The sequence below is a fragment of the Capricornis sumatraensis genome, chromosome 9 (genome assembly GCF_032405125.1).
Source record: "Capricornis sumatraensis isolate serow.1 chromosome 9, serow.2, whole genome shotgun sequence".
NCBI classification, from domain to species: Eukaryota; Metazoa; Chordata; class Mammalia; order Artiodactyla; family Bovidae; genus Capricornis; species Capricornis sumatraensis.
Genome location: NC_091077.1, coordinates 4,935,856 through 4,963,845, shown reverse-complemented (window position 1 = coordinate 4,963,845; position 27,990 = coordinate 4,935,856). Strand labels below are relative to the sequence as shown.

At 56.0% G+C, this 27,990-nt stretch overlaps 1 protein-coding gene across 1 annotated transcript; it reads right to left on the bottom strand.

The window, feature by feature from the left end:
- Positions 1-318: 318 nt before the first annotated feature.
- On the bottom strand, positions 319-27,990 carry WNT9A (Wnt family member 9A). Its single transcript, XM_068981382.1, has 4 exons — positions 27,896-27,990; positions 4,230-4,486; positions 3,012-3,274; positions 319-801 (listed from the first exon to the last, which is right to left on the bottom strand). The coding sequence occupies exons 1-4, from the start codon at positions 27,988-27,990 to the stop codon at positions 319-321; spliced, it is 1,098 nt and encodes a 365-aa protein (XP_068837483.1).

Genomic DNA, 27,990 nt, shown 5'->3' with positions numbered 1-27,990 from the left:
CAAAGCTCTCAGGTCACGGGGAGGGACAAGCAGGGAGGACGCAGGGGTCGGACTGGGCCTCGGAAAGGAGGAGACAAAGGGCTGGAGACGGCCCGCTCAGCCCGCCCCAGGCCTCTGCCCCCGCCTTGTCGCCAAGCGTGCTGGGGGCGCCCAGGCCAGGGACCCAGCCCCTGCAGCGCTACAGCCCTCATGCAGCACGCTGCCTGCACCCCCGCAGCAGCCCGGCCAGGCGCGGGGGCTCAGCCCTTGCAGGTGTAGACCTCCTCCCGCTGGGCGCACTGCCTGCACCCCCGCAGCAGCCTGGCCAGGCGCGGGGGCTCAGCCCTTGCAGGTGTAGACCTCCTCCCGCTGGGCGCACTGCCTGCACTCCACGTAGCAGCACCAGCGCACCTGGCACTGGCAGGGCCGGGTCACCACCCGACTCTGCGTGTTGTGGCCGCGCCCGCAGCAGATGCTCTCGCAGTTCTTCTCGCGGTGGCACCTGCGGCCGGCAGTGCCTGGGGAGAAGCGGCCAGCCACACAGAAGCTGGGGGAGTCGTCCAGGTGCACCAGCTCCGGCGTGCGGGGTAGGGGATCGCCGCCACCTGCCCCAGCGGCCCGGCCCCGCGGGGGCGAGATGGCGCCGGCCTCGCCGGTGGCCTCGTTGGTGGTGCTGCCCACCTTGAGGGCTGTCTCGTATTTGTGCTTCAGGCGCTTGCCCACCTCGTGGAAGGGCGCCAGCTGCCGCCAGCACGTCCGCACGGTGCAGGAGCCGGACACGCCGTGGCACTTACACGTGGTCTCCACCCCGGCCTTGATCACCTGGCGAGAGAGAGGGCGGTGGGCACGAGGGCCACCCTGAGCAGACTGGAGGCCAGCCCCCAAGACAACTCTCAGAGGGGCTGGCACTGCCAGGCCTCATGGCCAAACGGCTCCCCACTGTTTATCACCCAGCCCTCCTGGCTCCCACACACAGCCCTCCTCTCCAAGCCATGGATCACCCAGGACAGAAATTCCACGGCCAGCATCACCACTTCAGAGAGGCCACCACAGCACCCCGAATCTGCCTCCTGCAGCACCGGGGCGCCCCCTTCCCATATCCACATCCTAGGATGTCCCCTGCCAGGGCAGGGCACACCTCCCCACGAGCCCTACTGTCAGTGGCCCCCAGGACCACACAGTCTGTTCTCAGCAGTCTGTACTTCGAAGATTTACGGACAAGCAAGTCAGCGTGCCTAGTGGACAGAACTGGTCACCAGAGTGTATGTTCTGAGTTGACCATGTCTCTGCCTGGGCATAGGGACCAGATGCTACTGCACATGCAGGCACCAGCTGCCACCCTGCCAAGGGCGACTTAGAAAGAGGGAGAAAGCCTCCAGCGAGGAGCAGGCAGGAGAGGGCTGCGCCTACCCCCACACACAGGCATGGGCGGGCATGGCCCAGCACCAACCTTCTGCTCTGCATCTGGGAGGCTGCTGAAGGCTCAGGCTGGCCCTTCCCCTCGCAGGACTTGGGTCCCACGTGCAAAGCCATGGCGTCAGGCCAGCTGTCCCACAGGGCCTCCTGCCTGACTTCCCACACTGGGGTCCCAGGAGGGACGTGGGGAAGAGGAATGGCAAGGAAAGGGGAGGTTCCTCTCCCAGAGGGCCCCAAGCCAGGCCCAAGCTCCCACACAGCCCCCAGGGAGAGCCAACTCAAGGGGGATTAAGAAACATAGCTGCCCTCCAGCCAGGCAACAGAAGAGTCACATTTAATGATACTTTGCTGAGAAACCCGGACAAATTTAATTAAAATGTGGCTTACCCAGGACCAGTGGAGCTAATGGAGCACTTTCATATTCTGACTTTTCATTAATAGCTTACAAAAGGGCGAGTGCAGAGAAAAAGAAAGGGCCTCCCCTGGGGGATTTAATCAGCCTGCACCCCTCCCCGGAGGGTGGAAGGACAGGCAGAGCTTCTGTGGCAAAGGGGGAAATTGATTCTTTAATAAGCCCATACCTCAGAACCCTGGCTTCTCAATAAAGAGGGGCTCAGAATGGGGCTGGTATTAATTACCTCATCACCCCCTCCAGCCCCCCAGGCTGGGACTCCAAATCCCAAGGGCTGCCCCACAAGCACGCAGATCCCACTCCCGCCCCTGACGGCCCCACAGCTCAGGCCGAGCCGTGGGAGGCATTCGATTGTCCAGGCTGTGCAGGGGCTAAGAGGGTGGGGTGCTCTGTGCACAGTGGAGGTGGTGGGGCCCGATGCCTCCTCCAGGGTGTGGAGCTGAGGGGCTGCCGGGGGCCGGGTTGGGGTAGAGAGGGGCTGCCTGCAGCAAGAGAGCTGCAGCAGTCCTTTCCAGCTCGAGTCTTCTGTCTCAAGCTTCCTCAGAACAGAGTCCTGGCTACAGACAGGGGCCCTGAGGCAGAAGCAGCCCCCCTAGCTTGGGCCAGCCACACCCCGAGCATTCCCCCAGAGCCCCGGAACCACACGCTGACCCACCTGCCATTCACCTAGGTCCCTGGTGACAGGACCACCCACCCCTCAGCCCCACCAGGTAGGGTCTAGTCCATTCTCCACCTGGCTAGATGGTGCCCAGTAGACGAGACCCTCCTTGCAGCCTTGACCACCCAGGACACCCCTCCCTGCTCCCCAGCCAGCAGCAAGTAGGACTTCTGGCTCTACCCAACCATGCAAGACCATGGGGCACCCCTCCACAGAGCTCCCCATGACAACTAGTACCCTGCCCATTGGGTAAGTAATGAGCCTGATAAACAGAAGGGCTGGAGGCCCGGCTGTCCCCAGTGGCTGGGACAGACACGCCACGGCAGCCACCTTCCCCTCCTCTCGGACCCCCAGCCCTCTCCCGGACCGGTGCCCCTCCCCTCAGCCCCTGGCCCTGCCCCTTAAACACACATGCACCCTGCCCACCCCCTGCACTTCCCCACTCTGTGCCCCAGCCCATGCTAACTGCACCCACACTATCCCACGCCCTGTCCCGTGCCCCTCGACCCTGCACCCTTTCCCGCCCCCGGGCCCCGCCCGGCTTGCCTTCACACCCACGAGGTTGTTGTGGAAGTCCACGCGGGCTCGCAGATCCTTGCTAGACCGCCGGCCCAGGAACTCCTTGACGAACTTGCTGCTGTACTTGAGGTTGTCTCCGCAGCCACCCCACTGCCAGGCCTCCCGGTTCTCCAAGTCAGGTGCCTCATCGCAAGTGCAGCGTTCCATGCGGCCTGCGCTGCAAGCCTTGGCCAGCGCGTGCGTCAGGCCAGCGGAGGAGATGGCGTAAAGGAAGGCTGTCTCCTTGAAGCCTGGGGGTGAGGGCAGGGGTGGGTCAGTGGGCCAGAGGGGCCCCCATCTCCCTCGGGTGCAGCCAAACCATGGTCTCCCGACACACACATTCCACATAGAGCAGGGTCTGTGGGAAGGATCCTCCATGGCGTGGTCCACAGGGGACCCGGGCAGATGTGCTCCTGGGGTTAGGAGGTGCCCTCTCATGCCCCAGACACAGGACTGCTCAGGGGCAGAGAGCCCAGAGTGAAGTGCAGTCACAGCAATGTCCAGCACTCAGAGACCCCATCCCGCTGGGTCTCGAACCTACTAGACTGGCCAGGGGCCTCGATAAGCCTCGCCATGCCCTGCGCCTCAGGTCCCTGGTTTTTAAACAAAGCTGTTGAGAGATTCAGATGAGAGTTCCCCTTGGCACCCTCATCTGGAAGGAAACACGAAAGAGGAACCCCATGCTAAGAACAGACCCCCAGGCACCCACGTGGCTGCTGACCCCTCCCCAGCAACTCTTGTCAGAAAGTAACACCCCAGCTGGCACCAGTCTCCCGCCCAGGTCTGATGGCAGGGGAAGCGACAGAGGGCTAGAAACTCACACCTGGGAGGGCTGCCCAGCACGGGGCACTGGCCAGAGGCACAGACACCCAAGGCAGGGAGGGGCCACGGAAGTCACAGGCCGCGTGAGAGGGACATCTACCAGGGCACCAGCTAGACCCCTGCCCTGCGTGCAGGCACTGGGCCTCAGCCCCCGCCATGTGGCAAGAGCCGTCAGAGCTGCCCTGGGCCCTGTCACACCTGTCCAGACGCACCTTGTGCCACCAGCAACTGTTCCACGCAGGTGTGAGGGGGACCAGGCATGGGGGAGAGGGCAGGAGGAGGGTGGGGGAGCTGCGGGTTCAAGTCCCACCCACCGCTGAACTCCGCTGATGTGGGCTGGAGGCCCCGCCTCCTGGCTCCCACCCAGGGTCCCGGCACACTCACCTCGCTTGAGGAGGCTGGCCCGGTAGCGGCCCTCCAGGGTGCAGTTCCAGCGCTCAAAGCGGAACTGGTACTGGCACTCGAGGGCACTCATGCTGACCGCCTCCACCAGCGTCTCGGCCACACCGGGGTCCCGGCGGCACATGCGCCGCTGCTTGCGCTCCAGCTTCAGCCGGTCACAGGCCTTGTAGTGGGCCTGGGCAACCGCTTCCGGCTCCAGGGTCAGCGGGAGGATGGTCAGGGGCTCACTGCCCGTCAGCCTGGGCACACAGAGGCCAAAATGAGCCCTGCTCCAGAGGTGGGAAGTCGGCACTGGGTGAGCTGCTGCAGACGCTGGGGCAGCAGCAGAACGTGATGGCTGGGAAGCACGGTGGGAGCAGGACAGGAGCCCCGGTGGGCCCCCCTGGAGGGCAAGAAGGGCAGCGAGCCCAGGGACAGGCAGTCCACAGAGAACCAGCAGGGCAGGGGCACGAGCCGGGGGGACCCCAGCCCGCCAGGCAGCGTCTCTGCATCCGCTTGCCCCTGTAGCTCTCACGCCCTGCCCTGCCGATGGCTTAGGGACCCCTGCCTAGCCACCTGTGTGCGCTGGTTCTCTCAGGCTGCCCTGGGAGCAGACCCCAGGCACCCACGTGGCTGCTGACCCCTCCCCAGCAACTCTTGTTGCTGGCACCAGCCTCCCTCCCAGGTCTGATGGCAGGGGAAGGGACAGAGGGCTAGAAACTCACACACACACCTGGGAGGGCTGCCCAGCATGGGGCACTGGCCAGAGGCACAGACAGCCAAGGCAGGGAGGGGCTACGGAAGTCACAGGCTGTGTGAGACGGACATCTACCACAGCCTCCATCACCCACTCCCATGTCTGCTTCACAGCTTGCTCCAGGCCTCCAGCCTCTGCCACCTTCAGCTAGAGGTGCCCCACCGGCCCTGCAGACCCTTGGGGAGGCCCTGCTCCCTCTCTGTCCCCCTGCAGGCTGTGCAGGTGGCCCCCATGGTTTCAGCCGAGTCTCCTGGAATACGTGCACCAGAAGGGGCTCCCAGCCCAGGACCCAAGCCACACTCAGGGGGCCCCCAGCCCAGGACCCAAGTGGCACTCAGGAGGCCCCCAAGCCTAGGACTCTAGTAGCACTCAGGAGGCCCCCAGCCCAGGACCCTTGCAGCGCTCGGGAGGCCCCCAGCCCAGGACCCTAGCAGCGCTCAGGAGGTAGCTGCTGGTTTGGGACACCTCCATCCCCCTTCCTGGCTGAGCCAAGGCTGGAGCCGGTCTCTGCTGTCTGACCTTCCTGCCCTAACTCCTTACCACCAGCTCTATCCAGGGACTGAGTGGCCCTGGCCTTCTGCCTGCTCTGTGCACAGAAGCACAGGCCTCAGTGTCCCCAGACAGACAACTGTACATCTGAGATCCAGATATGTTCAAGCCAGCCCCACCCAGACCTTCAGCCCTTGGGAGGGAAAAGCGCCCACCTGGATGGGGATGGGGCTCAGCGCCCCCTACTAGGGCATCATAGAAACAAGTCCACCCCCCATCTCTCACGCCAGCCAAACCCAGGAAACAGGGCTGGCAGGAGTCCACAGGTACTGGAGCCCCACACCTTGCCCCATCCCCACTGCTGCTGTCCTTCCAAAACTCCTCAGGGAAACACTGGCCCTGGACTGACAAAGAGAGCTGCAGCTTTCTGCAGGGGCCAGGGTGTGGGCGGGGCCTCCAGCTGCAGGGGCAGGGCGGTGGGCGGGGCCTCCAAGACCCCACCCTCGAGCAGACACCAGCACTCAGGCCGCGGGCTGAGGCTCCTCTGGGGACAGCATGGGGTAGTTGCACACACACCTCAGCAGGCCCTGCCCTGCCTCATGGAGAGGGGCATCGCTGCATGTACCCTTAGGGTAAGGGTGGGGTCTGTGCAAAGCAGAACTGGCCCTGCTCTAGACCCCTGTACCCCAGGCCCTGAAGGAGTCGCCCATCTCACCTCGCTCATCAGCTCCCTGAGAACAGCAAAGTAGGGTGCTGAGGCCCAGGCAGCAGCTGGGCAAGGAAGCCAGCAGAGGGCCAGAGCAGACGGGTCAGGTCGAGGGGTGCGCGGCCGGAAGGACTGCTACCCCCACCTCTGCACACGTAGGGGCCACATGAGTGAGGCCACGGCGGGCACCCTGAGAAGACCCGCCCCGGGCCTTGGCACTGCTCCCCACAGGGCTGAGAACTGCTGCACCAGTGAGCAGAGGTGGCACCTGCTTCCAACCCTGCGACTCAGGGGGTGGGTGAGCAGCAGCCCTGCCAGGTCGAGTCCGTGCTGAAGAGCCTGCTCCCCTCTCCGTAAGCAACACTCGGAATCAGGAGGCTCCTGGGTATGCGGTGGGAGGCCCGCGTGGGTGCTGGCTAGCAGAGAAGCTCCAAAGGCCCCTGAGATGCGGACAGACCCTCTGCGGGCCACTCAGCAGCAGCGGGAAGCAGAAGCAGTGAGGCCGTCAGGGAGAAGACACACGAGCCTGGAGCTGGGACAATGCATCGGAGGGATAGCGGCACATGCCAGGCCCTGGTCACCTGCACCCCTCACCGAGTGTTAGGACATCGTGCCTAAAAAGACGGGGGTATGGCAGAAGCTGACATCAGGGGACGGCTTTGTGGACTCCCGGGCCCCTGCCTGAGGACAGCTGCCACGCCAGGGCAGGGAGCAGGCAGGGGCCGGAGGACCCGGGCCTGGAAGCCGGGAAAGCCCCACTCCTCACACAAAGACAGCTCACACGGTGGAGACTTGTCCCCAGACAGGAATGCTAACAGCTGTGCCCAGAACTGCGTGCCACACAGCTAAAGCACTGTAGCCTCCCACCAGCACATCCCCCAGGCTGGATTCTCCCAGACTAACCGAGCTCCCACCACTGCCAAAACATTCGGCATCCAAAGAGGACCCCTACTGCCAAAGCCATCCTGGGGGAACCTAGGGCAGAGTTGGGAAGGGCAGCTGTGGGTGTGGACGAGGAGAGGGAGACCCTCTCCAGTTCTCCAGGAGGCAGTGGGAGCGCCTGTGTCCAAATTCTGCACGTGGGGACGGAACTCAGGGCCTCCCACCCACTCGGTGCTAGCCTGGGCTCACACTGCCCATGGGGAGCTGACTCGCCAGCCTGCATGGCTACAGGCAGCTCCACTCCCACCTAACCTCAGCATGCCCATCAGGGGATCAGAGGCAGCTCCGTAAACACAGCCACAGGCAAGCTGACCCTTTCCTGAGGTCAGGTGGTGTCTACATCTGTTCGGGGCAGAAGGATGTCCAAGCCCAGGAATGTCCATCTGACAGCGATGCAGCCACATGGCTGAGGCCGGAGGCCCAAGGGCCACCACCCAGTTCCCATGGTAGGCATGAGGCTAGAACCCAAGGGGGCAACACTGCTTCATCCCCTGGCCCCCCTCATCCCAAGGCGGCCTGTCCCCACGTCCTCAAGAGGGCTCCAGGGCCCCTAACAATCAGGGTGGACACGGTGTGGCCAGCCTGTGAGCTTACAGCCTGGAGCACAGCAACAGAGGACAAGCCCTCATGCAGGTGCCGGACGAGGGGTGCGGGGACAATGCGTGAGGTACAGGGAACAGGGCAGCCATCAGGGGAGCTGGGCTCAGCGGAAAAGGCACCAGGGACAAGCAACAGGCCGAGCAGGACAGAAACCCCACCACAAAGAGGACCCCACAGAAGTGCCGGAGGAAAGATGAGAGGCTCATAAAGCATTCTTAGAATCAGGAAGGCCTTTATCAGAGCGACTCAGAATCCAAAATGCCTTGAAAATTTAATACATTTGACGAAATATACAAGAATCTCTGCACAGAAAAAAGCAGCATCGAGTCCAAAAGACCAAGAGACAGAGATCAGGGGAAATGCTGCATTCAGATCCCAGGCCAAGGGCCAAATGTCTTTGCCTGCACGTGGGTATGTGCATGTGTGCGTGTACATATGTGGACACGGCTGTATCTTTCCCTCTAGATCAATAACTAAGGAATTAACTGTTAATACAGGATATGAACATACAGTTCAAGGGAAGGAAACACAGTTAGCTATTAAAAACATTTGCATTTCACTCAAAAAAATACAAAATAAAACTATATTTTAGTTTTAGGGCAAGAAACTACCTATAGTCTCACCAGCCCCCAGCTCTCTGATGTGTCAGTGAGTTAATCAGAGGAAGACTATGCTGACAGCTACCTTGATATATAAGATGATTTTTAACATAATGGGCTAATTGGAGACTTCTTAGTTTTCACAATGTTAGTGGTCACAAAATTCATTGGTGTAAGATGTATTATTCATAAAAACTGCCCCCAAAGTAATTTTAAATGACCCACAGGTGCTCAGTAGCTCTGTCATGTCTGACTCTGCAACCCTATGGACTGTAGCCCTCCAGGCCCCTCTTTCCATGGGATTCTCTAGGCAAGGATACTGGAGTGCATTGCCATTTCCTCCTCCAGGGGATCATCCCAACTCAGGGACAGAACCCACGTCTCTTACGACTCCTGACCCACATCCAAGGTAAGAGAAACCCAAGGAAGACGGTAGGTATTGCAAGAGGGCATCAGAGGACACACTGAAACTATAATCACAGAAAACTAGTCAATCTGATCACATGGACCACAGCCTTGTCTAACTTAATGAAACTAAGCCATGCCGTGTGGGGACACCCAAGATGGGCGGGTCATGGTGGAGAGGTCTGACAGAATGTGGTCCACTGGAGAAGGGAATGGCAAACCACTTCAGTGTTCTTGCCTTGAGAACCCCATGAACAGTATGAAAAGGCAAAATGATAGGATACTGAAAGAGGAACTCCCCAGGTCGGTAAGTGCCCAATATGCTACTGGAGATCAGTGGAGAAATAACTCCAGAAAGAATGAAGGGATGGAGCCAAAGCAAAAACGATACCCAGTTGTGGATGTGACTGGTGACAGAAGCAAGGTCTGATGCTGTAAAGAGCAATACTGCATAGGAACCTGGAAGGTTACATCCATGAATCAAGGCAAATTGGAAGTGGTCAAACAAGAGATGCCAAGAGTGAATGTCGACATTCTAGGAATCAGAGAACTAAAATGGACTGGCTGCTGCTGCTGCTAAGTCGCTTCAGTCGTGTCCGACTCTGTGCGACCCCAGAGACGGCAGCCCACCAGGCTCCCCCATCCCTGGGATTCTCCAGGCAAGAACACTGGAGTGGGTTGCCATTTCCTTGCCCAATGCATCAAAGTGAAAAGTGAAAGTGAAGTCGCTCAGTCGTGTCCAACTCAGCGACCCCACGGACTGCAGCCTACCAGGCTTCTCCGTCCATGGGATTTTCCAAGCAAGAGTACTGGAGTGGGGTGCCATTGCATTCTCCAAAATGGACAGGAATGGGTGAATTTAACTCAGATGACCATTATATCTACCATTGTGGGCAGAAATCCCTTAGAAGAAATGGAGTAGCCATCATGGTCAACAAAAGAGTCCAAAATGCAGTATTTGGATGCAATCTCAAAAATGACAGAATGATCTCTGTTCGTTTCCAAGGCAAACCATTCAATATCACAGTAATCCAGCCTATGCCCCAACCAGTAATGCTGAAGAAGCTGAAGTTGAACAGTTCTATGAAGACAACCAAGACCTTTTAGAACATAATACCCAAAAAAGATGCCCTTTTCATTATAGGGGACTGGAATGCAAAAGTAGGAAGTCAAGAAACACCTGGAGTAACAGGCAAATTTGGCCTTGGAGTACAGAATGAAGCAGGGCATAGGCTAATACAGTTTTGCCAAGAGAAAGCACTGGTCATAGCAAACATCCTCTTTCAACAACACAAGAGAAGACTCTACACATGGACATCACCAGATGGTCAACACCAAAATCAGATTGATTATATTCTTTGCAGCCAAAGATGGAGAAGCTCTATACAGTTAGCAAAAACAAGACCGGGAGGTGACTGTGGCTCAGATCATGAACTCCTTATTGCCAAATTCAGACTTAAATTGAAGAAAGTAGGGAAATCTGCTAGACCATTCAGGTATGACCTAAATCAAATCCATTATGATTATACAGTACTACTGAGAAATAGATTTAAGGGCTTAGATCTGATAGACAGAGTGCCTGATGAACTATGGATGGAGGTTCATGACATTGTACAACAGACAGGGATTAAGACCACCCCCAAGAAAAAGAAATGCAAAAAAGCAAAGTGGCTGTCTGGGGAGGCCTTAGAAATAGCTGTGAAAAGAAGAGAAGCAAAAAGGAAAGATATAAGCATCTGAATGCAGAGTTCCAAAGAACAGCAAAGAGAGATAAGGAAGACTTCCTCAGTGATCAATGCAAAGAAATAGAGGGAAACAACAAAATGGGAAAAACTAGAGATCTCTTCAAGAAAATTAGAGATACCAAGGGAATATTTCATGCAAAGATGGGCTCGATAAAGGACAGAAATGGTATGAACCTAACAGAAGCAGAAGGTATTAAGAAGAGGTGGCAAGAATACACAGAACTGTACAAAAAAAGATCTTCAGGACCAAGATAATTACGATGGTGTGATCACTCACCTAGAGCCAGACATCCTGGAATGTGAAGGTAAATGGGCCTTAGGAAGCATCACTACGAACAAAGCTAGTGGAGTTGATGGAATTCCAGTTGAGCTCTCTCAAATCCTGAAAGATGATGCTGTGAAAGTGCAGCACTCAATATGCCAGCAAATTTGGGAAACTCAGCAGTGGCCACAGGACTGGAAAAGGTCAGTTTTCATTCCAATCCCAAAGAAAGGCAATGCCAAAGAATGCTCAAACTACTGCACAATTGCACTCATCTCACACGCTAGTAAAGTAATGCTCAAAATTTTCCAAGCCAGGCTTCAGCAATACGTGAACCGTGAACTTCCAGATGTTCAAGCTGGTTTTAGAAAAGGCAGAGGAACCAGGGGTCATATTGCCAACATCCGCTGGATCATGGAAAAAGCAAGAGAGTTCCAGAAAAACATCTATTTCTGCTTTATTGACTATGCCAAAGCCTTTGACTGTGTGGATCACAAGAAACTGTGGAAAATTCTGAGAGAGATGGGAATACCAGACCACCTGACCTGCCTCTTGAGAAATCTGTATGCAGGTCAGGAAGCAACAGTTAGAACTGGACATGGAACAACAGACTGGTTCCAAACAGGAAAAGGAGTACGTCAAGGCTGTATATTGTCACCCTGCTTATTTAACTTCTATGCAGAATACATCATGAGAAATGCTGGGCTGGAAGAAACACAAGCTGGAATCAAGATTTCCGGAAGAAATATCAATAACCTCAGATATGCAGATGACATCACCCTTATGGCAGAAAGTGAAGAGGAACTAGAAAGCCTCTTGATGAAAGTGAACGAGGAGAGTGAAAAAGTTGGCTTAAAGCTCAACATTCAGAAAATGAAGATCATGGCATCTGGTCCCATCACTTCATACGAAATAGATGGGGAAACAGTGGAAACAGTGTCAGACTTTATTTTGGGGGGGTCCAAAATCACTGCAGATGGTGACTGCAGCCATGAAATTAAAAGACGCTTACTCCTTGGAAGAAAAGTTATGACCAACCTAGACAGCATATTAAAAAGCAGAGACATTACTTTGCCAATGAAGGTCCGTCTAGTCAAGGCTATGGTTTTTCCTGTGGTCATGTATGGATGTGAGAGTTGGACTGTGAAGAAAGCTGAGCGCCGAAGAATTGGTGCTTTTAAACTGTGGTGTTGGAGAAGACTCTTGAGAGTCCCTTGGACTGCAAGGAGATCCAACCAGTCCATTCTAAAGGAAATCACAGTCCTGGGTGTTCTTTGGAAGGAATGATGCTAAAGCTGAAACTCCAGTACTTTGGCCATGTCATACAAAGAGTTGACTCATTGGAAAAGACCCTGATGCTGGGAGGGATTGGGGGCAGGAGGAGAAGGGGACGACCGAGGATGAGATGGCTGGATGGCATCACCGACGCCATGGACGTGAGTTTGAGTGAACTCTGAGCGTTGGTGATGGACAGGGAGCCAGGCTGCGATTCATGGGGTCACAGAGAGTCAGACATGACTGAGTGACTGAACTGAACTGAAAACTATATTGATCAGTTATTTTTCATTCATCAGATAAGTACAAATCAGTATCTGAGAAGATAATGTCAAGGACACAGGGAAAGAGGTGTTCCTCCTTGGCTGGAATTCTGGACTGACACACCTACAAAAATTTACCACCAATCTCCTTCTAGAAATACAGCCACCATATATTAATATGTTATCTTAAAATGCACAAGCAGGGACTTCCTTGGTAGCCCAGTGGTTAAGAGACCACCTTCCAATGCAGGGGTTTGTGGGTTCAATCCTTGATCAGGGAGCGAAGACTCCGTATGCCTTGTGGCCAAAAAATCAGAAGCAATATTGCAACAAATTCAATAAGGGACTTTAGAAATGGTCCACAGTCTTTAAAAGTACAAGTCTAAAAAAAATTAACATCAGCAAGAAGAAAGAAACGTACAAGCATATGTCACTCACGTGTTACCCAATGCAATGCTGCTCAGTCACTCAGTCGTGTCCGGCTCTGTGACCCCATGGACTGTAGCCCGCCAGGCTCCTCTGTCAATGGGATTCTCCAAGCAAGAATACTGGAGTGGGTTGCCATGCCCTCCTCCAGCGGATCTTCCCAACCCAGGGATCGAACCCAGGTCTCCCACATTATAGGCAGATTCTTTGCTGTCTGAGCCATCTGGGAAGCCCAAGCATACTGGAGTGGGTAGCCTATCCCTTCTCCAGGGGGTCTTCCCGACCCAGGAATCGAACCAGCGTCTCCTGCATGGCAAGGGGATCCTTTACCTGCTGGGCTACCAGGGAAGCCCATGCTGTGTGCAGAAACACTGAAAGCACTGACTGTTATTCACAAAGATGGGAGACAGGCTGAATAAATGGGACCCATCCACCCCAGGGTTCAGCAGCCTTCAGAGGAGCTACAGCCCACCTGCTGTGCACACCCAGCGCACAGTACAGGCCTCAATCTGCAGAGGACCTGTGTGCACACGTCTGGGTGCCTGGGACAACCCAAGACAAAGACGGCGCGGGGCAGAGGAGACTCATCCTTCTCCCCATGGCCTGTGAGCCACTCACATGCTGTCCCACGCACAGTGGCCTATTCAAAATGACAAAGTCCAAACCAGTGGCCTGGAGAAGCCCCCACCCCCCACAGGCTCTCAACCCTGCAGCCCAGCCTGGAGCAGTAGGCCTCTGCCCACACAGCCTATCTCCAGCCCAGAAAGCGCCCAGGCCACTCAGCACAGCACAGCTCCTCCCAACAGCCTGCTGTTCGTACCAGTACACCTGCCACTGTGCTCGACATAGCTGCCCCTCCCACCCCGTGGAGGTCTGGCTGAGACAGGTGAGTGCATGGGCACAGAAGCCTGCCCAGGCGGCCCATGGAGGACTTGAGCCAAGGCTGGCTGCCCTTGCTCCATCCAAGTGGCCTCTTCCAACGCCGGACCTACTTCCCAGGAAGAAGCAACGAGATGCAAATGCTGGTCTGGCACTTCACAGCACTCGAGTATTTTCAAGAGATACAGTGGAAGGGAGCAGCATAGCTGTGGAAAACAGCTCTCAGGCAGCTCAGACAATAGCCCTGTGCACGGGCACTCCCAGCTCCTATCACCAGTATCAAGAACAATCCCCCAAACATCCCCCAAGAGCTCCCCAACTTGTGCACACATCCAGCTCTCTGTCCAGCTGATGCCAACATCTGCCCAAAACAACTTGCTGGGGCCAGTGTCCCTTCCTCAGGGTCCTAAAGGTCCTGTCCCCGCACTGCTCTGCGACGTCACGGCAGCCTCACGTGTGGTCATTCCCAGGCTCCCCCCTGCTGGGCTAGTTGTCCACAGACTGACGTTTTACTGGTATTCCTTCAGGAGCACCTTCCAATAGACTCCAAGGTCACGTGTTGCCTCTGTATTTGCACACACGTGACAGGGTTTGCCGGGACGGCTGTGACTGCTGTGTGTACAGTTCTGAAACTCTCCACTGGTGAGAACAGTCTCTCTCCATTTACTCAGAATTCCTTCCTGACTCTCTCCAAAGTCTTCCAGTTTCCCCAACTGACATCTGAAGACTCACAGCCCCCCACAGGGTGACCCTGTATTAGGCTCAGTCTGTTTTCCAGAGTGTGCGTGTGCGTAGTTGCTTCAATCATGTCCAACTCTTTACAACCCTATGAACTACAGCCCGTCAGGCTCCCCTCTCCATGGGATTCTCCAGGCAAGAATACTGGAGTGGGTTGCCATGCCCTCCTCCAAGGGATCTTCCCAACCCAAGGATTGAACCCATGTCTCTTGCATTGGCAGGCGGGTTCTTCACCACCAGTACCATTTGCGTAAAAATAAAATATCTTTATAAAAGTCAGTCTTCTCTGTTGCTGACCTAAAAAATCCAACCGACCCTATGCTGATTTAGTATTTGGTGACCCTGGTACGTGCTGTAATTCACTTCTGATGATTTTCAGATGCTCTGTGTACAATCATGCCGTCTGCAGAGACTTTTATTATGTTTTCTTACTGTGTGATTCTTCCTGCCTTCCTACGCAGGCTAAGGCCAGCAGCACAACTGTGCAGAATCTTCCAGCTCCCCTCTGGGGCCCAGCTTCCTGACCCCCAGCTCCAGAGCCCCCAGCCAGCACAGGCTATCCAGTGCCCTTGCCAGCATGTGTGGCCATGATGTGAAGGAGAGAATCCTGGGCAGCACCACCAAAAGTGGGGACACCCATCCTTGCTCATCTCCCTTCCACAAGCCCAAACTCACGTTCCTTCCACCCAGACCCCCACTCTGGACAAAAGAGCACCCTAACAGCTGGTACTATGAGGCCAGAGGCCAGGAATCAGCACCCTCACAGAGCCAGAACATGATTGCTACCCGAGAGAAACAACTCCCACCACACTTCAGGGTCTGTTAAGACAGTTGGCATCATTCAGATTCAGACAATGCTGATGACAGGCATCCTTGTCTGACTTTTCATCATAAAAGGGAAGGTTCTGCCATTTCACCACTAAGCGTGAGGTCAGCTGTTTTTCTGGACACTCTGTAGCAAGTTAAAGAAGTTCCCTTCTGCTTTTACTTTGCTATGAGTGTTTTTAAAAATCACAAATGGATGTTGAACGTTATTAAATGTCATCTCTGCATCTTTTGATGTGTGATTTTTCTCCTTTAATCTGTTAAACAGGAATTTCACTAATTGCTATCTCTAATGTCAGACATTAAGCATTCTTGGGATAAACCCAGTTGGCCATGATGGGTTTTATCCTTTCTCTGTATTGCTATGTAACTTAATCATGTTTTGTCTAGGATATTTGCATCCGTGCTTGTAATTTTCTTCTCCCATGCTCTTCCTGCTGAGTTTTGGTGCCTTAGCAAGAGCTGTCCTTTTTTTAATTTCCTAGAAGAGTTCTGTTCGATTAGAATCACGCCCTTTTGACTGGTTGGTGAAACTTCCCATGAAGCCATGCAGGTTGATGTTTTCTTGGTGGAAAGATTTTCTTTCTGATCCAATTTCTTTTTTCCCCCTTTTTAAAAATAGCTTTATTGAGATATAATTCACCTACCATAAAACTTGCCCATTTAAAGTACAGAATTCAACATTCGTAGTACATTTGCAGATATGTGCAAACACCACAATGTCAATTTTAGGATATTTTCATTGTTTTAAAAAGAAACTCTATAGGATTTTCCTGGTGGTCTAGTGGCCGGGAATCCTCCTACAATGCGGAGGACACAGGTTCAATCCCAGGTCCGGGAAGATTCCACAGGCCATAGAGCACCTCAGCTGACGCTCTCCGAATACTGAAGCCCGAGTGCCCTAGAGCCTGTTCTCTGCAACAGGAGAGGCTGCGGCAATGAGACCCGCGTGCGCGGCAATGAGATCCGCGTGCGCGGCAAAGAGACCCGCGTGCGCGGCAATGCGAGAGTAGCCCCTGCTGACCACAACCACAGAAACCCATGCAAAGCAAGGAAGACGCAGTTCAGCCGGAAATAACAAACGCATAATAAAAGTATTTTTTAAAAGAAGAAACTGCGTAACGTACTGTTCAGCTATCAACTCCCTCTCGCCCTCTCCCAACTCCTGGCAACCACCAATCTACCTTCTTGTCTCTGTGGTCTGCCTGACCTGGACGTTTCCTGAAAACGCAATCAACAATGTGTGGCCTTTTGTGACTGGCTTCTCTCACTTATCACAGTGTTTTCCAGGCCCATCCATGCTGTCGCACATTAACAGTCTCCCATTGTGTGGATATACGACATTCTATTTTCCTGCTCCTCAAATGATGGACTTGTGAGTTGTTCGCTCTTAGCTTTTGTTCATAATGTCATTATGACCAGTCAAGCACACGTCTTCTCAAGAACACGTGTCTTCATTTCTCAGGGATATGTACCCAGGAGTGGAACTGCAGGGTCATAGAGCAATTCCAGGTTTAATCGTTTGAGGAACAGTCAGGTTGTTCTCCAATCCCAATGACCCAATTTTTTTTGCTTACTGTAACATTAGTCAATATTTTAAAATCTTGACTCTGTTTCTGTTTCTCTTTTTGTTTTCTCCATTTCCTCTGCATTTGCATATTTATCAGCATGGAACTGCTCATTACATTCCCTTGTTTTTGCTTGCAGAATCCGTGATAATGTTCCCGTCGCCAGACCCGAGCACTCTGAGCCTCCGCTTCACTGGGTTAGTCTCCTCAGATGCTTCTGAGACCTTCATCCTAAAAAGGGATCTGTTCATCTGTAGTGCACATTTGTTTGTCAATTTCTGCACTACTTTAATTTTCTCTCAATTTACCTTTTTTTCCCCTCACTTTGGTGAAGGGCACTTGCTGAGTCAAGTGTCTTTCCACTTCTAAAATATGCATTTAACTTACCAGTATGGTAGTTTCAGGTCACCAGACTAGCCTGATGCAGCCCTTCCAGTGACCAAGCTGAGATCACTGTGCTGAGCCTGAGTCACAGGGCATTCTTCTCTCTCTCATTTCCCTCTTTCCCTTACGGCCCATTAAGCTGGTGCGTTCTCCCCCATCCTCTTATGTTCCCTACCCTGACATCATGTATCCCTTATCCAGATCCCACAACACCTCACCTCAGCCTTATGCCTGAAGCGTTTCACCCATTGGGGTCTTGGGGTCTGTTTATCCTTTCTGCGGGCCATGCCTCTTCCATTCCTTTTTACCTCCTCTCTTGCCTTCTTTTGGGTTATTTTTATTACCCTGCTTTTCCTTATGTTAACCTGAAGTCATATTTCCATTATTTTCATGGTTACCCTCAAAATTACAACTTGAGTCTGTAAGTTACCCATGTTCCATGTTGGTCAGGACTGTCCCCTTCTCAGTAACATGAGCCCTGAGTCAATCTTGTTGACTCCCTGGAATTATATGCTGTTGGGGATGTTGGTTCTACATTCCGGACCCAACAGGAAGCTGTTCAATGCTCCCTTATCCCTTCCCTCTTTTTGACTTTCTCTTTGCTCTTCATTCCTGTCTATGTCTGGAACATGCAGGGTCGTTTCCTATGCCTAAACTGCACCGTCAATGTTTCCTTCAGAGCAACTCTCAATTTGCCTGAAAATGTCTCTATTTCACCGTCATTTTACAGTAATCTTCACCAAGCGTGGAGTTCTTGGCTGGCAGTCATTTTCTTTTCACGCACCGAGTGGACAGTCCCACCGTCTTCTGGTTTTGCTCTCAGTTCTGAAGTCAGCTGTCAGCCTGATAATCCTTGGGAGGTGATCTATATTTTGTTTTTGGAGACTGCTTTCGTGGTTTACAGTTGCAATCTGTTATGTTATGGCATGATTTTTTTTTTTTTTCTGCTTAGAAAGACACTGGGCCTCTTGAATCTTCTTAATCGTTCTGATCAGTTTTAGGAAATTTTCAGCCATTCTCTCCAGACCTCACCCTGTCAATTTCCCCTTCTCCTCTACCTCTGGGCCTCTGCTGGAGCGAGCAGGACCTCCTCACCGTGTCCCTAGGCTTCTCATCCTCTGTTGCCACATACCTGCCTCCCCATGCCACACTCTGTGTAATTCCTCCTGACCTATCTTACAATTTTCTAATTCTCTTCAACTGTTTCTAACCTGCTTTCAAATCAGTCTATTACTTGAAATTTCCCCCAGTTCTCTTTGGTTTTCCCAAACTTGCTGGGTCAGTTTTTGTGGCTTCTCATCCCTTACAGGTTCCCTAGCTCATCTTGCTCCTGAAAGCACAGTGAGAATTGTCTTATTCAGTGTGGGGCGCTCTGTCTACTGGTCCGCTGCCATCAACTCCGCGCGGCCCTGGCTGCACCTCCTCGCACACCAAGTTACCTCTGTCCGTATGCTGGCCACCATATTCGGGAACTGTCTGTAGGAATAACCTGAAGCAGAGGAAAAAGGTGCCCCAAATTCACACCCACCTGAAACTTCAGAATGTGCCTTATTTGGAATAAGGGTCTTTGTGGAAGTAATCAAGGTAAGGATCTTGAGACCAAATCATCCTGGACTAGGTCCCACATTGCTGAGGGCCCACCCTCCAATCCCAACCAGCTCTGCAGAGATCCCCACTCCAGCCCTGGGGGAGCAGGAAAGAACCCAGAACAGACAGAGCCAAGCTGGGGATGCCCAACACCCTCTGGACCAGGCCTGAGGCTGTCATGCCAGACTATGCCCTGGGGACTACCAGGCCAGCCCCTCTGAGCACCCCACCAGTCACACGTCCTCACATCTGCCCTCCAGGGCAGCCAGGTGGCAGGATGGGCACCGATGGAAGAGGGGGTGTGCAGGTTCGGCCCACGCAGGCACTGGGGCCACCCTGGTCCTACACCACTCACCCCCGAGAACACCTCACTCCTGCCCACTCATGGCTGGGTGGGGGGGCACAGATTTTGATTGCCTTTCCTCCTGCCAACAGGCCCAGCAATCCCAAGGGCCACCCTGCCCGCAAACCTAGCTCCTGGGGCATGGGGGAGCTTAGACCCTGGGCTGGGCGGACGGAAGGAGAGCAGGCCAGAGTTCCAGAAGCCACAGCGCCCTGCCAAGGAAACCTCAGCCCCACCAGACAGCGTTTAATTTCTGTGTGAATCAAATTCAAAACAAATTCCAGTGCTGAGAACCGGTTCTGAGATTAACCCTCCATCTACCCGTGGCCTGCCGCCTCCCACCCAAGCATGTGGGGGTGAACACAGAGCCCGGGGTCCCCGAGAGCGCCACCCTCACTTGATGCCCTGCTAAGGGACAAGGGTGAGCAGCGCGGGAGGGAAGCCTCCTGTATACAGGCCACATTATGACAGGGACTTCGTGTCCAGGACGGCTGTCACCTCTGTCAGGCTCCGATCTCCCCATCGCAGGGGGCCCTAGCATTCCAGGGCACAAAGAGTTCTTGGTCAGTCCCTAGCGCCATCCCCGACCGGCTACTCCAGGGAACTGCCTGGCCCCGCTGGGAGTCGGCTGGCAGACCCAGGGCTCGGCACACTCAGCTACATGGGACCTGGAACACCACCCACCAGCCTCACAGAAACACCCCCACTCACACTTGGCTCCTGAAGTGAGCAGAACTCGTGGGACAGACCCCCCCCCCCAGCCTCTAAGGGTCACCAGATACCTGTGCCCTTTCCAGACTAGGATGATGGAGCCCACAATGGAGAGCGGCCCCCAGCAGAGCGACCACGGCTGCTGCAACCCCCCGGACTCACTGCCTGCCGCAAGGAGAAGATGGGCTACAGTGGCTTCACGCAGGGACTCGAGGGGCCAGCCCACCTCCGTGTCCTGCTCACCACGTTCCCAGGCCTCAGAGGCGGCTGTGGACTCGCGCTGGGGTTGCCACAAAGCACAGGGGAGACTCGAGGCAGGTGCTTGGAGAATCGCAGGGCGCCCCCACCCCGCCATTCCCAGCATCGACGTGATGACCGGGTTCCTTCCCGGAGCTGGCCTCCCGGGGGCCCAGCACCACGCCAGACACAAAGGAAGGACGCTGGGACAGCCGTCATCAACACCCTGCCCTGGGGGGGCCTGGGGCAGCCGCCGCTGCTTGCTCTGTCCCAGAGGAAGCCAGGCTGCTGTGCTCTGGTCTGGGAGCCCCTGGCGGCCTCTGCTCCCGGGCCAGACCACTTCCCTGGCCACGTCTACCTCAGGTATCGCTAAGAAAAACAAACGCAGCTTGAGGCTTGCCTTTTTCCATTCCCTCGTCCGGCTGCTGGTCTCGAGGTACAGGGCCTGCCAGCTGGGCGGCCGGGTTTCCTCCTGTGGCTAGGGGCGCCAGGCCAGCCAGGAACCTCACTGGGAGGAGCAGGGAAGCATGGCGGACTGAGCCTGCAGGTCACGGAGCCAGATGGCCAGCAAACCACCCAGGTCGACACTGTCCAGAGTGGGGCTGTCCTCCTCTGGAGACCCTGGCCCAGCCCACGAATGTCCCTTAATCATTAGCCCTGGCAGGAAAACAGGCTGGCCATCACCCAGACCGTGCTACCAAGCCCCACTCCACATACCTGCTCAGACCTGCTATGCAACCTGGGCAACCACATGCCCCCACCTCCCCAACCCTGGAAGCTGCAACAGAGCCCTCTGCCCTCAGCACAGCACCCACAGCAACATGGCCCACAAAGCCTCTGTCCAACGTTCAGGACCCAGTGCCTCAAGTCTGCGACACCCAGCCCACCACCCGTGTACTGGAAGGTGTAGTGGTCCAGCCAGCAAGTATGGGTACGGCGTGGTGGAGGTCGGGTGAGCAGAGAGCCAGGCCACCTGGTGAACGAGCACCTCAGACCCCACCCCAGACTCCTGGGTGCAGAGACAGGAAGCGGAAGAGACACAGGCTCCCCCACAGGACTTAGGAGAGCCAGCCCAGTGAAGTTTGGAGAAGACACCACAAGGGGCCGACACCACAGGTAAAGGGTGATACTGCTGGGCTGTCCTGTGGCTTCCTGAAAGAGGCAGCAGCTGAGGCAACCCGGGAGGATGGGCAGGCCTGGGAGGACAGTCCTGCTCCCCACCCAGGAGGCAGGGACCTGGCCGCACTCACTTCCCCGACAACTGCGCCTCCTCTGAAACCTCCTGCAGCCTGCTCCACCAGGGTGGGCACGGCAGGGGCACCCCTACCACTGGGACAATCCACAACGGGAGCCTGGTGCCCCCCAGGCTGGGATTAAGAGGACTGTGTGCCGCCCTGCTGACAGGTGCCACATTTCTGCAGCCAGGAAAGCCAAGCCAGGCCCCTTATCAGCTCATCGCTCCGACCCAAATTCAGGGCCCACGGCCCCCCAGGAGGAATCCTGTGCATGCATGCTTTTCCAGGAGAAAAAATACCCACACGTTTCTATTGTCCTTGATACCACAAGGCCCCTGGGGTGGGCGGTGGGCACCAGCCTCAGTCTGGGGCCACCCTGGGAGCTGGGCAAGATCATGCTAGTGCCGTGGCCCAGGACTCAGGTCCTCAACCACAGCAGCAAGGACAGGGTGAGATTAGGCCAGCTGTCCTCCCGTCCAGACGGCCGCCGGCTGTGGTGGGACACCTGCTCACACAGCTGAGGGGAGCCAGATGGCGGCGGCTTCCTCCTCACCTCAGGCCCCACCGGGAGGCTTCGGACCCCTCCGCCAGCGCACATGGGTTCCCAGCCCCGAGGCCCAGGCCTGCCCTGATGCTCCCACCTGCCTCTGTGTTAGGGGGCCAGGGTGGAGCCCCCGTGAGCCTACAGAAGGGGACAGTGAGGGAGGCAGGGGCCAATGGTTTGGGAGTCCACAGACCCCCCAGAGCAGACTGGACAGGAGAAGGAGGTCTCTGGAGACGACAGAGACAACAGGCAGTCAGCCCACCAAGAGACCCCTCGGCCGCCCCCACCTGCTCTTCCCACCTGCCTCCTCATGTCCGCCCTGCACCCGAAGGCTGGGGAACTGGAACGCCTTGGTCCCTCTGCTGGCCACAGAGGTCCGAGACCACAAGTCCAGAAAGAATCTCCCTTCCTCTGCAGGCAGGAAGCCCGGCCCGTCCACCACATCCCCGTCTGCTCCTGTCCCTGGAAGCCCTCCCCACATCGCCAGGCCCTTCCAGCAGCCTGCTGCCTCCACCCCCAGCCCTCATCACCCGCTGTCCTGGCTATTTGTAATGCCTTCTTTTGGGGAAATGTCTATTCTGTTTCTTTGCCTAATTTTTGGCTCAGTTGTTTGTTTACCTGTTGAGTTGTAAGAGCTCCTTTATGAAAGGATGAGAGACAGCATGCTGCCTCACAGGTCAAGAAAACAGGTTCTCCTCAGTCCCAGAACAGATCTAGAATGCTTAAAGTAACCCACAGGGCGACTTCCACGGGGCACAGGCAATTTCTGCCAGCCCCTCAGCTGCCCTGGACCCTGTGGACAGAGCCCCATCGCCTGAGCCTCAGCTCACAGTGAGCCAACTCTCTCCTGACCCTCTGAAGCACACTGCTCCCCGTGGTCTCTCCCCCAGAGGCCATCTGCCTGGCGGCCTTCTTTGGGCGTGTCTGTCCTGAGGTGGGTCTCTTGTGGGTAGCACCGGCCCTGCCACCCAAGCCCCCGTGACTCCCCGAATTCCTACTTACCTTACAGCATCACCACTCCTGGCCAAGGAATCACCTGGGACACCTCTCACTCTGCCAGCCCCCCTATAACCCCCGTGGACTCTGGGTCTCCCGAGCCCCCCACACAGACGCTCCCCCAGCCCCCGCGAGGGCTGTTTCATTATCCCAGCAGGTCTCTGCCTTACCCGCTGCCCACTCACTGGTTCACCATACAGCCTCGTCATTCTACCGTCAGGCAGGCTCCTCCTGCCCTGGAAACCTTCTCTCCTTCTTTCTACTCCAGGGACCAGCTAGAAGCCTCTCCTTGAAGCAGCCAGCAGGCATGCGGCCACACAGGACCCCAAGTTAAACCCAACGCTCAGTATTCAGAGAAGCAGAGGAGGTTGACCCTCCCAGACCCACATTGAGAGACCACCCCCACCCCACGACAGCGGCCCCTAAGCACAGTGCCAGGGCCCCCAGCTAGCCCCAATCTGCGGCAAAGCCCTAATCCCAGACCAGACCCCAGCAAGTGAACCTTCACCCCAGCCCACACAGTCCACCGGGGCCAAGCAGGGACGGTCCACGGATGCAAACCCTTTATAGGGTGAGAGGCAGCATGCTGGCTCACAGGTCAAGAAAACAGGCTCTCCTCAACCCAAGAAGAGATCTAGAGCATTCAAAGAGCTCTTACGTCTCGACAGAAAGACAAACAACTGCGCTAAAAATTAGGCAAAGAAACTGAAGAGACATTTCCCCAAAGTAGACACTGCAAATAGCCGCTATGCATATGAAAAGATGCTCAATATCCCAAGCTATCAGGACAGTGTTAGTCACTCAGTCACGTCTGACTCTTTGCAACCCCATGGACTATAGCCCGCCAGGCTCCTCTGTCCATGGAATTCTCCAGGCAAGAATACTGGAGTAAGTAGCCATTCCCTTACTCCAGGGGATCTTCCCAACCCAGGAATTGAACCTGGGTCTCCGGCATTGCAGGCAGATTCTTTACCTTCTGAAACACTGTGGAAGCCAGTCATCAGGAAAATGTGAATGAACACTACAATGAGATACTACCTCAAGCCTATCAGGATGGCCAGAATTTTTTAAAAAAAAAATGTTTTTTTAAATCAGAGAAGCATTGGCGAGGATATGGAGAAACTGGAACCCTCCCTCTTACTGGTGGGAATGTAAAATGACGCTATCGAAAAAAGAGTTTGGTGGTTCCTCAAAAAGTTAAACACAGCATTACTATATGATCCAACAATTCTACTTTTAGGTATATACCCAGGAAAACTGAAAACATACGTCCACCAAAAAAAAAAAAAAAAAACAACTGTAAACCAATTTTCACGGAAGCATTATCCACAACACCCAAAAAGTTGAAACTACCCAAGTACCTATCAACAGATGAATAGATGGAAGAGAGCTGTCACATGCCCATCCAGTCGAATATTATTTAGTCACAAAAAGGAACGATACACTGAATCATCCTACAAATGTGAATAAACCTTGGAAACAGTATGCTCAGTGAAAAAAGCCAGATGCGAAAAGCCACATACGGTATGATTCCGTTTATATGAAATGTCCAGAACAGGCAAATCCACAGAAACAGAAAGTGGATTAGCGGTTGCCAGGGGCTGGGGGAGGGGGTGGGGGATATAAAGTTTCTGGGGTGATGAAAATGTTCTGGAATTAGAGAGCAGTGCTGGTCGCACAGCCTTGTGGATGTATTAAAAACCACTGAACTGTACGCATCAACTAATAGAGTGGATGTGAGTTACATCTCAATAACAAAAAGCACTCGCCCCCCATTCGCAACAGTCCAGAGCACCTCAGCTGCCAATTAAATTGACTGCCAGCACCTCTCATAGACTAGGGAAGCCCTCAATGGCATGCCTGTGCTGCCTCACGCATGCAGGCCTCCAGGCTGCCTGGAGCAGAAAGTTGGGACAAACCCACAGCCCTCACAGCAGTGCCCTGCTCCCCCTCGGTAACCTGCAAATGCTTCCAGTGTAACGTGGAGTGCTGAGGCCAACACCTGGAAGAGCCTCAGTGCTCACTGTGCCCCTTCTTGCTTCCCCTGAAGATTAACCTCCTTGGAAGCCTCAGGCCTCCACTCGCCTGGGCAGCTGCTGGATGCCTGTCTCGCAGCTTCCCTAGGGGCCTCTGCTGGGGGCTGCCTCAGCACATGGGACCTCTAAGAAAAAGGCAGTAAAGTGCCAGGGAGCCTAGGCAATGCTTTGGCTGGCACAGATCCCCAAATCCCAGCCCCAGTCCCTAACTCCAGGCTCAGAGAAGCACAAGGGTAGCTTGCCCCAGGGTCTGGGGCATCCCTTCCTGAGCAGCTTTCAGCATACATGACCCACCCTTTACCTCCATATTCTCACCTGAGGATACCACCTAGAGAGAAGCTGAGTACCGGAGAGCCCACCCAGATCTATGGAGTGGGACAGGGCGGCAGGGGGAAGGGGGGGAGGTCGTTGGTGGCAAGGAGGGGTGTCCAAGTTTATATCTCAAACTTGCCGCAAGCCCTTGGGACAGCCTCTTCCTGCTTAGAGCCAGGCTCCACTTCCTTCCAAGAGGGCATCAGGCCAAGCTGTCTAGGCCCCCAGAGCACAGACATCTCGGTAGCCCCAGGAGAATCAGATGGAAACACCACCTGCTAATCACGCTGAAAAGCAGGGTCAGGCCTGGCAGGAAGAGAGAGGAGCCCCTTTTCCGCGGCAGGCAGATGACCTGCAGGGCCCAGCCTGATGGCCAGAGGCTGAGGAGGACAGCAGAGGCAGGGCGGCTTGGGTTGCAGGCCGAGGGGGGGTGGGGGGGCAGGGCAGGGAGGGCTCCCACCGCCCACGTGATCCTCCCCCAGGCCAGCCTCTCCGGGTTTCTGGGCTGTAACTGGAGCTGCCCTGCCTGTGCGCCTCTGTGCCAGGCAGAGCTTTCAGAGTGGGGGAAGGGAGAGGAGGGCTGGATCCCAGCTCCTTCCCCGGTTCCCTCGGTACGCGGGGTGGGGAGGGGAGCCCCGGCACAAGGCACAGGGAGGGCCCCTGGCCCTGGCCCAGCCCTGCCTGCCTTGGGCCATCTCCTCCTCCCCCTACCCTCTGGCTCCTGTCCCTTGACTAGGCCAGGAGAAAAAGCCCCAGACCCAGGTTCAGCCGCTCACTGCCGGCCGGAGGCTGGGTCTTTACGCCCTGCGCTATCCTGAGTGGACTCCAGCACCAGGTCCCTTCCCTCCTTTGCTTGCTCAGCTGGCACGGAGCCTGCCACCCCTCCAGGACTTTCGTCCACCAAGCTGAGTCTTGTCTCTCTTGCCTGGTGTGGAGGAGACAGAGGGGAAGTGCCCTCCAGCAGAGCAAGCACAGCCTCTTCCTCTGGGGCAGTCTTCCACGGGGCAGGACGTGAGAAGCCCACTTGAGGTGACCTCTGGAATTTAAAAGCAGGGCCAAAAGGGCTAGCTGGAGAAGCCACAGGGGCGCCAAGCCCTCTCAACTTGCCACACAGCCCCTAGGGGTTATTCTCTTCAAGGGAGCCAAGGAGACTTCCCTGGAGGTACAAAGCGCAGAGAAAACAGGGAGAGAGAGATGCTGCAGGGGTGGGGGTGAAGGATGGGAGCCAGGACCCTGAAAACCACCCTGTGGATCCGACCTTCCCGGAGAGTAAAAGCGGGCAGCAGGGACTCCGCACAGAGCACAGAGTGGCGCAGACGAGCCCAGGGTGTGTCTGGAGCCTGGTGAGCAGACCCACGGCAGCGCCTGGACAGCGCAAAGGCACAGCTGGCTGACAGGCCATCGTGACTCACCGCGGACCTGCAGCCAGACAGCCAGCCTCTGACCCTCCCTCTGCCCGAGAGGGTGAGGCAAAGGCTGCACAGATGGCATGCAGGGGCGTGCCAGCCTCTGCACAGCCTGAGCCCCAGGCAGGCCAAACTCACAGCCACAGCCCTGGCTTCGGGGTGAGGTCTCCAGGGTAAGAAGACAAGGAGCTGACCCTGGGAGACAACCCAGGGGAAGGGAACAGGAGAAGTGGGCGCGGGGAGAAAAACACAAAGGGAAAGTTTCCCATGAAAATATTTTATTTTCTTTGAGAACAGGATACACCTGCAGGGCTTCTCGCCCAGTCTGCCTCTCCCCGCCCTGGCAGTGCCACATTTCTGGACCAACGGGGCCCTCTGCCGGCCAGGCCGCTGCGCGCCGCGCCTGGTCCACGGGAGAGGGAACAGGTGACAACGGGCGCAGGGTGGCAGCCCGGAACGGGCATAAGGCACCCCGGACGGGGTCTGGGTGGGACTCGAGGGTGGCCTCCGCTCCAGGAGTGGCACGGGGGCAGGAGGCGGGGCGGCTGGGGAGAGCCGGAGGGCTGCCTACACGATGCCACACAAACCTCGGGGGCCCATCTGCAGAGTACAGCGAGGGTCCCCAGAGCTCGCCTGGCAGGACATCCCAGATCTGGGAGCGAGGAACCAGGAAGGGCAGGAAAGAACGATGGGGAGAGACGAGCCAAAACCACAAAAACTGCTGCTGCGGAGAAGCGCGCGGGGCAGCGACCCGGGAGGCGGCTGGAGGCAGCATTCACAGCCCGCCCGGGCCCGGCGCACCAGAGAGGTCCCACAGACGCGCTCCCGCGGGTCGCGGCCCGAGCGAACGTCAGAAGCAAAGCGCAAGAAAAATAAAATTCCTCCAGCCTGGAGTTTTTCCCCCTTTGGGACTCAGTGCAAGGAACATCTGGATTTTGTACGTATTTTTTTGTTGTTGTTAAATTAACTTCTCGGGGAGAGAAAGGAGGGGGAAACTGCAAGGCGGGTGGGTGTGCAGGGGCCAGGGAGGCTCCAGACGTTTGGCTAGAAATCCCAGCCAAAGGCAGCCGATAACCAGAGCTTGGTCCCGCAGCTGCAGGGAGCCTCGCGCACGGCCGCGGGCGCGGCCACAGGGACTACGGCTCCGGGGTCACGAAGGACCGGGGCCTCACGCCAGCCAGCCGGGCACGCCGGCCCCTCTCCGTGAGCCGTGCCACAGGGACACCGACTCCCGAACCCAGCGACGCGGGCGCCGCAAACAAACAGCTCCAGGCAACCCGGCGCCCCTCGCTAGCCCGGGCACCGCGCCCCGCGCACCTGGATCGCCCCCGCCCTCGCGCCCGCGCCGGCCTCGGGCCCGGCCCGCCCGCCCCGCCCGCCGGGCCGCCGAGGCACCTACCCGAAGTAGGCGGCCGAGGGGCGCAGCGCGGCGAGCAGCAGCGTCAGCGCGAAGGCCGCGGCCAGCCAGCGCGCCAGCAGGGGCCCATCCAGCAT

Coding starts and splice junctions, on each gene's coding strand:
- WNT9A (XM_068981382.1), bottom strand. CDS start 27,990: ATGCTGGATGGGCCCCTGCTGGCGCGCTGGCTGGCCGCGGCCTTCGCG. Junction 4,487..27,895: donor CCCTCGGCCGCCTACTTCGG/GTAGGTGCCTCG, acceptor CTGTGTGCCCAG/GCTGACGGGCAGTGAGCCCC. Junction 3,275..4,229: donor GGCCAGCCTCCTCAAGCGAG/GTGAGTGTGCCG, acceptor CCTCACCCCCAG/GCTTCAAGGAGACAGCCTTC.